This window comes from Panthera uncia, chromosome F1, assembly GCF_023721935.1.
Source record: "Panthera uncia isolate 11264 chromosome F1, Puncia_PCG_1.0, whole genome shotgun sequence".
In the NCBI taxonomy this organism is placed as follows: domain Eukaryota; kingdom Metazoa; phylum Chordata; class Mammalia; order Carnivora; family Felidae; genus Panthera; species Panthera uncia.
The window spans coordinates 63,686,893-63,697,965 of NC_064813.1; the positions used below are offsets into that span (position 1 = coordinate 63,686,893).

Consider the following 11,073-nt stretch of genomic DNA (forward strand, 5'->3'; position numbering starts at 1 on the left):
GGTAGTCACGGAGGACTTCACCGTGTCCGGACGTGTGCTACTGTTTCTCCTGAAGCCAGATTTCCCGGTTGGAGTCCTGGTTCCTCATGTATGAGCTCGGTGTCCTAGAGAAAGTTCCACAATGTCTCTGTGCCTGTTTTCTCTCCTGAAGAGGAATGTAGCTACGCTCCCTTGCAGATTGATCACTAGGATTAGATGAACTAACATATGTACACTGCCCAGTTTAGTACCGAGCAGGTAAGAAGCACGTATCATAAGTGTTAGTAATTATTTTGATGAGTAGCAGCTGTAAGTACCCTGAGAGAAAAGATGGAGAGTCTCTGAAGATGCTTTATAATTGAATTACGGATGTGAGGCCAATGTGAAGAGTATGACTAAAGAGTTAAAAATATGTGATGCTTGAGCGCCAACTTTTGCCTAGTTCAAAGCCCTTGACGCTCGCTGACGTCTGTGTGGGCTGCGGGTAGTGACACGGATGTACTTCCCGGAAGGTGGCCTGGCAAGGCGGAGGCCTTGGGCGGAACCGGGCCAGAAGTTCCAGAATGATGCAGGGTGTGCAGCGAGCAGAGCAGAGATGGGCGAGATTGGTTAAAAGCAGAAGTCACGGGATGGAAGAGAATACAGTCCGTGGTACCGGAATAGTGTTGCGTGAGGACACGGGGTGGCTACACTCATGGTGGGCGTGGCACAACCCACAGAGTCAGGTTGCACGCCTCAAGCCGGCATCACGTCGTGTGTGAACTATGCTTCAATCAGAAAAGGTATAAATGGGAGAAAGACAAATACCATATGATTTCACTCATACGTGGAGTTTAAGAAACAGAGTAAGTGAGCAAAGGGGGAGAAAAGAGAGAAGAGAGAGAGAAGCCAACCGAGAAACAGACTCTTAACTACAAAGAACACACTGCTGGTCACCAGAGGGGAGGTGGGGGACGGGGAATAGAGGGATGGGGATTAAGGGTGTACTTGTGATGGGGGTGCCTGAGTGGCTCCGTCGGTTAATCGGCCGACTTCTCTGCTCGGGTCATGATCTTGAGGTTGGTGTGTTCAAGCCCTGCATCGGGCTCTGTGCTGACAGCTCGGAGCCTGGAGCCTGCTCCGGATTCTGTGTCTTCCTCTCTCTCTGCCCCTCCTGCACTCATGCTCTGTTTCTCTCTGTGTCTCAAAAAATGAATAGAAACGTTAAAAACATTTTTAAAAATAGTGCCCTTGTGATGATCACCAGGGGATGGATCTAAGTGTTGATTCACCATATTGTACACCCGAAACTAATATTACACTGTGTGCTAACTATGCTGGAATTTAAACAAAAAGGTAAAGGTAGTCTTACAAGAGAATTCGAGGCATGGATTGGATTGGTGATTGCACCCTGGGACTTTAAACTGGCTTCCAGTGTGGGGTATCTGAAGGTCAGCCCTCTGCGGACCTGGCTGCAGGGTTCCATGCTTAAATCCTTCTTGGCAATCGTGGCTTCCCTTCTGCCACACATGAAGCATCCTTTCCAGAAGGGTCTTAAGCTCCTCAGCTTTGGCACCAGAGAAATGGACAGAAAGTATAACACGTACCTCGCGGGACCATGGCCCAACCTACCAAGTTTCCAGATCAGCCTTTTCCCCACAGAGATTTCTCCTAATTGCCAAGCCAGCTCTACCTTTCAAAATGTTAATCCCAGGATGAGGCAACGAGCTTGCTGGGTAATGAGGTCTCTTGGCGCTCTGCTGTTTGGATTGTGCCCTCTGCTACCATAGGTCACTTGGGAGTAGTAGGTGCTGTTTTGGGGAGAGAGACCCAGGAGTCTGGACAGGAAGTCCGCACCTTATTAAGAAACCTCAAGCCAGAATTATTATTGCTTTGTGACCCAAAGAAGAGCTGCTGTCCGAGGAGGCTGTGGGAATCCAGAGGAACTCAATGTGACTTTTCCTGTCCGTCACTCATAGGCTCAGGCACTGAAGACTGGGCTGTGTGTCCTTCCCTTCCTTTCTAGTTTCTTTTCAGTATCCCCTTCTGGGCAGTATCTCAAGATTAGCCAGTAAAGGGGGGAGTTCCTGTGAAACCAGGAAACCAGCTCTGCTCAGTAAGGCGTTAGTGATCATCAGATAAGAAAATCCATAGACTTTTGGTAAAATAGCACTAGTTTTGCACAGTGACCCAGACTCAAGTAACTGATGGATTTAAAATAATCTCGGGAAGGGCATTGACAAAAACCTGGGAAATGCTTTGTAACTGTTAGTACAAATCCATATGTATTGTTGCAGGCGTTCGGTGTCCCGAGTGGGCGGATGTGACTCTCAGAAGACCCAGAGAAACAGGCTGCTGGTGAGTTTCACTTCCTTGTACTCTGGGACGGTGCTTGTTGATTGTAGCGTAATATTCGTTCATCACGGAGTCAACGGTGATCTGTAGAAGGGGGACCACGATCTCTTGTAGACAATCTTGTGCTTTTTATCCTTTTGGAAATGTGTATGTGTGAACTAATGTAAGGAGGAGGGACGTAAGACTTGAGGGCTCTTTCTTTGGGTCCTATACAAAAGGCTGTCCAGAAATCTAACTTCCGTGAGGGCATGGACCCTTCCTTGGTTATCTTTGTGTTCCTGATACTAGCACAACACTCACTTCGTGACGTACTCAGCACATTGAACTCCTGGAGAGATGGTTTTGCTTGCATTCAAAACAAAATTTTATTATTTACAGTAGACTTAAAAAAACATTGGAGACCCAACAAGACAAGTAAGTTCTCTTCCCTGGAGAAAAACTGTAAGATTGAGTCAGGGACAGGCTTTGTTTCCCTCTTTTTGTTGTCATTTATTTGGGAGAAAGAAAGAGTATTAACCCCAAAGTCCACTGCGGTCTGAATTTCGAGGTTTCTGTCCATCTGTACCCTCCCTACCTTTTTGTCTCTTTCCTTCCTCACCTCCATTTCTTACACCCGAGATGAGTAGCCCTCTTCTTGCCAGTGTTTCTCGTCTCCCCTTTCCACCCTGCTCCCCTTTCCTGGTGGCTCTTCTGGAGTCCACCCACATAGTGGTGCTGGGATAGAGTCGTTTCAGGTGATAGTAATTTAGAGCAGATTAATGGTCTGGAGGAGGAAGAAAACAAATATTCTAGGCTACAGGCAGGAGTAAAATCTTTTTCCAGGCAAGTGGAAGGGAGTTATAAGAACAACCTGGATGCATTTCCATGTATGTGGTCAAATATAATAAGATCTGTGGTTGTCGATGGATGGGTTCCGAACTATCCGTCAAAACCCGAGAACGCAACTTGGATGTCACTACAGACTGTTCCCGGCTAGCAGCTGGATGGGCCACTGTGATCTAAGGGAGAAAGAAGATGTTGGGCATCTCTGGGATGGGAGTGCAAAGCAGAACTAAACATCTCATTCTACCAGGTCCACACCCATGTTGGGATAGTACATGGGGCACTACATGGGTCTGGTCCGTGCACCGCGAGAAAGATGTTAAAAGCGCGTGATGAAGTTTGTATGAGCAGTTGGAAGGGAAGTGATGAGAGTTATAAAAATCAAGGCTGGTTAATCACAGGCTTGTTTACAAATCCTTGAAAGCTGGGCTGAAGCCGATTAAAAAATTCTTTGTAATGTTTATTCGCTTTTGAGAGAGAGACAGAGCGCGAGCAGGGAAGGGGCAGAGAGACAAGGAGACACAGAATCGGAACCAGGCTCCAGGCTGTCAGCACAGAGCCCGACGTGGGGCTCGAACTCACGGACCTCAAGATCATGACCTGAGCCGAAGTCGGACGCTTCACCGACTGAGCCACCCAGGCGCCCCCAAGTTTTTATCTTACTTCCAGTCTAGTTAACCTACAGTGTTACATCAGTCTCAGTTGTGCAGTGTAGTGGTTCAATGATTCCATTCATTACCCAGTGCTCATCAATGTACCTGGAGACTTCACCCTTCATCCCCACCACCGGTTTCTCCCACCCCTCCTCTGGTGACCAGCGGCGTGTTCTCGATAGTTAACAGTCTGGGATTTTTTGGTTTGTTTCTTAAATTCCACACATGAGTGAGATCATATGGTGTTTGTCTTTCTCTGACTGACTTATTTCTCTTAGCATTGCACCCTCTGGATCCAACCATGTTGTTGCAGATGGCAAGATTTCATTCTTGTTGATGCCCGAGTAATATTCCATTGTGTATGGAATGAACATACCACATCTTTACCCATTCATCTATCGAGGGACACTTGAGCTGCTCACATAATGTGGCTATTCTAAATAATGCTGCAGTAAACATAGGGGTGCATAAATCTTTTCGAGGTAGTGTTTTCATATCCTTCGGGCAAACACCATCAGCAGATTTTTTACCATTCAGGGGGCTCGCTTGGAACTTGACTGAGGTTGATGCAATGAGGGACCTTGGTTGGGAGACCGTTGCAGTCTCTGCGGAGAATGACATTGTGCCCACAAGTTGGGTGTTGGTAGAAAGAGCAGGGAAGAGGGGACACAGAATACAGCATTTTGGGAAGGACTGTTTTCCGCATGGAAAAGGATGATGCTCAGCTTTCTGAATGGAAGTAACGGATAACCATGGCGGGTTCTTTCGGGAGTAGACACGGGTTGAAAGGCAAGACTAAACCTGCCGCTGTCCAGTCTCCAGTTCTGAGCTCACATGAGATGAGCCCATTTCTATCCCTGTCTCAACTTGAAATATGCAAAATTGAAGGGAAAAATAGAATATCTGGTCCTTCTCTGATTAGGTGAGTTTTATCTCTGCTCTCACACTGGGAAAACCCAGCCCCTTCTTGAAAGGATCTCCTCGGATCTGTTCCATCCTGTTTTCTGCTCAAATTCAAGGAGATAAACCATACCCCTGCAGTGCCTTATCAAACCTTTTCCATGGCCTGAGAGGTTATGTGGTGTGGGGCTTTCAGGAGGACCAGCTTGTAGAAATGCTCCCTTTTCTAGTCTTTCATGATCACAGGGGATTTTAGGCGCTGGGCTTGGTGAAGTGACCCTGAGAAGCAGAAATCATTACAGGACTCTTCTGAGCCATTCGGCAGTGACAGTGCCTTCTGACAGGTGTTGAAAGGATATCAGCCTCAGATATGTTCTGTCTTTTACCTCGGTTACTGTCCTCACTAGATCCTTCCCAGCAAATCCAAGAGTGTTTGAGGACCAACTTCTTCCCTGACCTGGACTCGCCTCTTCGATGTCTGGGCAAATTATTTCTACTGATCTCCTCTGTACTCAGCCTCTGCCTTCCCTCTGGGATCTGACTCTGCCGCCGATCTCAGGGTCCTGGGGTGGAGCCCAGGAAGAGGTGGATAGAGGCGATGACCGCAGCTGACACTGATGACCGTCGAGGTCCAGGGCATTTGCTCAGAAGATGGACACACTTTTTACCCAAGGCCTTGGGTTAGCCTGTTCTCTTGTACAGTTGGCTCATCACCCCTGTCCTTTGCCCAGAACCACACCTCCCTCAGTGCCAACACCAAACTCTACTGCCGTGGTCGAGCTCCTCTTTGAAAGGAACTCGGGCGGCCGCACAGGCTGGTCTTTGCCGTCTTTCTGAGTTTGCACCTGCTGACTCTGTCCAGCAATATCATCATCATCGTGACTGTTATTAGTCTGGACCATCACCTCCATACCCCCATGTACTTCTTCCTGAGCATGCTGTCCCTCTCTGAGACCTGCTACACTGTGGCCATCATCTGTGCTTTCCGGCCTCCTGAGTCCCCACCAGCCCATTTCTGTCCAGTCTCCTCAGTCCCCAACGAGCCATCTCCATCCCAGACTGTGCCACTCAGTTCTTCTGTCTCACCTTTGGCATCAACAACTGCTTCCTGCTCACGGCCACGGGGTATGACTGCTACGTGACCACCTGCAACCCCCTGCAGTATTCAGTCGTCATGAGTAAAGAGGCCTGTGTCCAGTTAGCAAGTGGCTCCCTGGGAACTGGCCTGGGCATGGCCATTGTCCAGGTAACATCTGTGTTTGGCCTGCCCTTCTGGGACGCCCTTGTCATCTTTCACTTCTTCTGTGACGTGAGGCCCCTGCTGAAGCTGGCCTGCGTGGACACCCCTGTCAACGAGATCATCAACTTTGTCGTCAGCGTCTGTGTCCTGATTCTGCCCACGGGCCTGGTCTTCTTCTCCTACGTCCTCATCGTCTCCACCATCTTCAAGATCCCCTCCGCCCGGGGCCGGAAGAAGCCCTTTGCCACCTGCACCTCCCACCTCAGAGTGGTCATTGTCCACTATGGCTGTGCCTCCGCCGTCTACCTCAAGCCCAAGTCCCAGGGATCCCTGGGGCAGGACAGACTCATCTCTGTGACCTACACCATCCTCACTCCCCTGCTGAGCCCTGTCGTGTACAGCCTGAGGAACAAGGAGGTCAAGGATGCCCTGCGCAGAGCCATGGGGCAGAAGCCCCTTTCCTCTTAACAAGGACAGATTATTGGAAGGCTTTTAACTGATTTTGTTTAATGTGTATTAATTTTAAGGCTGTTTCAAAAATGCCTTTAAATATGGGATCAAGAAGGATGCTGGGATGGCTCGGTCGGTTAAGAGTCCGACTTCAGCTCAGGTCATGATCTCATGGCTCGCGGGTTCGAGCCCCGCTTTGGGCTCTGTGCTGACAGCTCGGAGCCTGGAGCCTGCTTCAGATTCTGTATCTGCCACTCTCTCTGACCCTCCCACACTTGCACTCTTGCACTCTGTCTCTCTCTTGTTCAAAAATAAATAAACATTAAAAAAAATTTTTTTTAATTTTCCAGTAAGCTCCTAAACCTGCAGAGGTTAATCTTGAGAAGTTTCTTCTTAGATGCTCCCAACTTAAAACCGGACTTAAAGCCAGCATTCCTGTCTGAGCATCACAGAAGGTGAACACGTGCGCTCTGGTGCAAGGCAGGGTCCTTTCTCCCTCATCCTTCTGTGCACTCTGGCCCTTCTATGCCAAGGAATGAGCATACCCTGACTTCCAGACACAGCTCCTGCAACGCCCAGAATCACCCCACGGGGTGACCCTGCATGGGCAAAATATCACTTGTGAGAGTATCACGGGGTCTGCTGGTTATGAAGGGTGGGGCAAGGCAGTGGAAATGAACAAGTTCTCCAAGTCAAGTTAACCTGTCTGACTTTGCACAAAACACTAGCTAGCACGTGAAGTCAGCCTGGAGATCAAAGACACCTTTGCCTTCATGTCCAGATTTCTAAACATAATAGCACCAGTGCCTTGCTATGAGGATAGTCAAAATTATTTTCACAATGTTTGGCTTAGTCATCCTGCTTAAATCCAGATAAAAAGCCATTAGGTAGAGATCTGACGGCCGGGGTCTCACTCTCTTCTGTCACTTGTACTCAGTGGATGCTGTGCTACCCTACCTGGATTGCTTACCTTTGGGCCCCACACATCTGTTCCCCCAGCTGCTGGGAGGCTCTGAGGCAATAGAGGTCAGTTGAGTGGCTCTTCGGAAATTGCTCTTGGTGAAGAGCTACTTTCTCCAGAGTCTCACACCTTCTGCCAGGACAGACCGGCTGCAAAGACTTGCCTACTTCCGGCTGTAAAGACTGGCCCCCGTCCCTCCAACTAAGATGATTAAAAAGGGCCCTCCCGGCTCCAAGGCTCTCATCTGTGAGCCGGTTTGACGTACATCACATTTCAGCTACTCCCCCTGCCAGGGTCCGCTGCCTTCACTCTCACACGGGTGTTGATGCCGAGGGCACTCTCTGGGCAACCTGTTACATTTCAATCAGTTTCAGAGTCTGTTTTCTTTTTCTTTCTTCCTTTTTTTTTTTTTTATGTTTATTTATTTTTGAGAGCGAGAGAGTATGAGCAGGGGAGGGGCAGAGAGAGAGGGAGACAACAGGATCCGAAGCAGGCTTCATGCTCTGAGCTGTCAGTACAGAGCCTGACTCGGGGCTGGAACTCCTGAACTGCGAGGCCATGACCTGAGCCGAAGCTGGACGCTCATCCGACTGAACCATCCGGTTGTGACCATCAGAATCTGTTTTCTGAGGATCCTAATCTGCAACAGTTTAGCTTCCCATTTCTAGGACAGTCCTTGGCAAGCAGAGAGCCCAGATTTTTAGCCTTGATATATTCTAGTGAAGGCAGGAGGCCAATGGCTTCTATATTTTAATTAAAAAATAATTTCACCCTATTAATTGAACTATACTTACTTGTGGCTCAATTTGGTTGGTTGGAAACTGGTGAAAAAAATTTAAATGTGAACTTTTCTCAGAATCCACAAGAAGTTATTCCTTTATCCTCAGCAATTTTCAGTTGCATGGCAGCTTTGAATCCCCTTTCAATTACCTTGCAGTGAGATTGCTGACCACTCTCGGTGATATTTTTAAAATTTCAAATACAGGAAAGGCTAAACGTGAGGCTATATCATTCCAGTTTTCAGGAAGGGAAAGAGTGTGGATGCTCTAAGTGATATGGACAAGTCAACTTGCCCATGATTCTGGGCACATTTTTAGGTAGAAGTTTTGGGATAGGGATGCCATGGAGATTGATGAAACAGCAAATGGGATTTGGACTTGGTAAGTAACTGCCCAGAGCAGGGCCGACAGCTTAACATAGGAAGACAGCACTGTTCTCTGAGGTTATCTAGGGACCCAGGCTGGCAGGTGCCTCTGGCCTTCTCAACATAAAGCTCCCATCTCTGGGTTCAAGGAGATGATCCTGTTGTCCTACTTCCCATTTCGTGAGAAGAGAGAAGGAGCAGGCTCTGTCTTCAAGCACTCGGTTCCCCAGCATACTGATGAGGTGGGTCTTTTGTCTGAGTTTCCATGCTTGAGGTGACCAAGGGAATATGTCTTTCCTTGGCCACCAGTAGGGAGTTAACTGACTTGATTTTCAAAAAACCAATCTCTATTGAGGATTCATGATTTGTGGCAGCCGATTTGGAATAGCAACTATGGGAGAGAAAATTTGCTCTATGAACTGGCTTCGACCAATTTGGTAAGAGACTGGAGGTAGCAGAGGAGGCCCTAAGAGTGAAGGGGGGTGGATTATTTCCATTTTAATCACCTGTAAGATATACATGCTCCCTCTCTGGCATAGACAAAGTATTTTATGTATATAGAAATAAAAACGTCCTTTTATTTTTTATTTTTTTAATGTTTTTATCTAGTTTTGAGAGAGATTGCATGAGCTGGGGGCGGGGTGGGCAGAGAGAGAGAGGGAGACACAGAATCCGAAGCGGGCTCCAGGCTCCAAGCTGTCAGCACAGAGCTCAGCGCGGGGCTCAAACTCGTGAACGGTGAGATCATGACCTGGGCTGATGTTGGACACTTAACCGACCGAGCCACCTAGATGCCCCCAAAACATTCTTTTAAATGCCATATTTTGGAGCCCCACTAAATATTTAAGCCCTAACCACGTTTCTTACGGAACAAGAGATGTATGAAGAAGAAGGAGATAGGAAGAAATGAATGGTAGACATGATTCTCAGACAAACCTGAAATTCACGTCCATGGAAGAGTACGGTGAAAACCATGTGTGGAGGATGAAGGAAACACTCACACTAAGAGCTTCTTGGGGATGCGTTCTGAGCCTTCGAGCCTGTGTAGTCACCACATGGGAAATAGGCTTCCGAGTAACGGAGGACAGAACGTCTGGGCTCAAGGGAGCTTAGAAGCCACCCAGTCCAAACCCCCTCTTTTTACAAAGAAGGAATGGAATCTTAGAGATGGGCAGGCGGCTTGCTCTAGTCACACAGCTAGTTCATGGCGGCTTGAACGTCCAGGTATGTGCTCTAAGCAGAGCTCTGGCAAGCTCGGGTGGGGACAAAAGGGGAGGTGAAGGTGAATTGTGATCCGCCAGAATCTAGAAAATGCCTCAGAAGTTGTGTCTCAAGCTGATCAAGCCTGGACTTTCTACGCATGTGAAATATCCCTCAGCTCTTAACTCTGGCTCATTTGGCCTCAGATCCTCAGAGGAGTAAGTCACTTGCTCTTCCGTCTGATGTGTACGAAGCTGTGTGTAGGACACTGTGACGGAAGAAGTTGTCTGTGAAGGTGGTGGCAAGACCATGGTCTCAAGGCTGTAGCCTAAAATGGATCTTGTCTTTTCTTAAAGGCAAGGGAAGTGTCTGGGACAATACCAAGGGTCCTCCCGTGGGGAGTTTTCCTGTTTTTCCTCTTTCTGTTGCAGGAAACTCATAAGGCCCGTTGACACGAAGCCAAGTGCCCAGGCTGTTCAGTGGGAATCTGGTCATTTCTTACGTGTCTGAAATGATTTGGGGGAGAAAAGTAGAAGTGGTATTAAGGAGGTTCATCCCAGATACCTGTATTTAGAAAAAGAAAAAACCAAAAAACGCCAATAGTTCTCTCTGCTTCATGGTCCAAAAACATCTTTTGGAGAAAATGGGACTTGTCAATCTCGTGCGTGTTTGTGAACCATCCCCCCACCCCCACCAGATTCACTTCCTCCTGATGTTAGTAATTGTTCTACAATATAGTAAAGTTAACAGGTGCTCTGATCTCTCGTTGACTGTTGTGAGCTCACGGTCAGTACTGCTAATATATGTTGCCTCTCTTCCCTAACGCCTCCTCCTGGCACCCAGGATAAGTGTGTCCGCGGCAAAGGTGGTGTGGGGGCGGGAGAGCGAATGTTGGGTCTTTGCCTGAGATCTTTCTCAGTCCTGGGCTGTTTTTCAGAGCTGAGAGTTCCGGTGATTCCTATTTGCTGGAATTTCTCCAAGTTCAGGTGCTATAAGAGGGTTTTCACGACTTTGGGAGATAGCAGAGAGAGAAACAATCACAGGGAAATCTCAGACTGAGCCTCATCCCCAGGGTCCTAAGGCTCAGGATGGCCCCAGCTTCAGGGCAATCCAAGAGCTAGAAGCTCAAAAAGGGTAAGTCGAAGTGGGAGCAGAAAAGTGAGTGATCTCACCGGCACGCTCCCAGGTCCTCATAGGCCTGGTCCAGATTTACGATAGTCGGGAGAAAGCCTTCCTCATCTGGGACTGTATGGTTCTTGCCTCTAGAAACAAAAAAAGAAACTAGCAAGCCTCAAATACTTAGATGCACCATGTTACCTGGTTTCATACCCCTTTTGTTCAAGTTGGACTTCTCTCTTACAGACGCTAATAAATGAATATATTCATTCTT

General features: G+C 48.0%; 1 protein-coding gene across 1 annotated transcript; it reads left to right on the forward strand.

Moving 5' to 3' along the window:
- Positions 1–5,286: 5,286 nt before the first annotated feature.
- LOC125925829 (olfactory receptor 10J4-like) lies at positions 5,287–7,658 on the forward strand. The gene is made up of 2 exons (XM_049635072.1): positions 5,287–5,317; positions 5,687–7,658. Exons 1-2 carry the CDS (start codon positions 5,287–5,289, stop codon positions 6,394–6,396), a joined length of 741 nt encoding a protein of 246 aa, XP_049491029.1. The 3' UTR covers positions 6,397–7,658.
- The last annotated feature ends 3,415 nt before the right edge of the window (positions 7,659–11,073 follow it).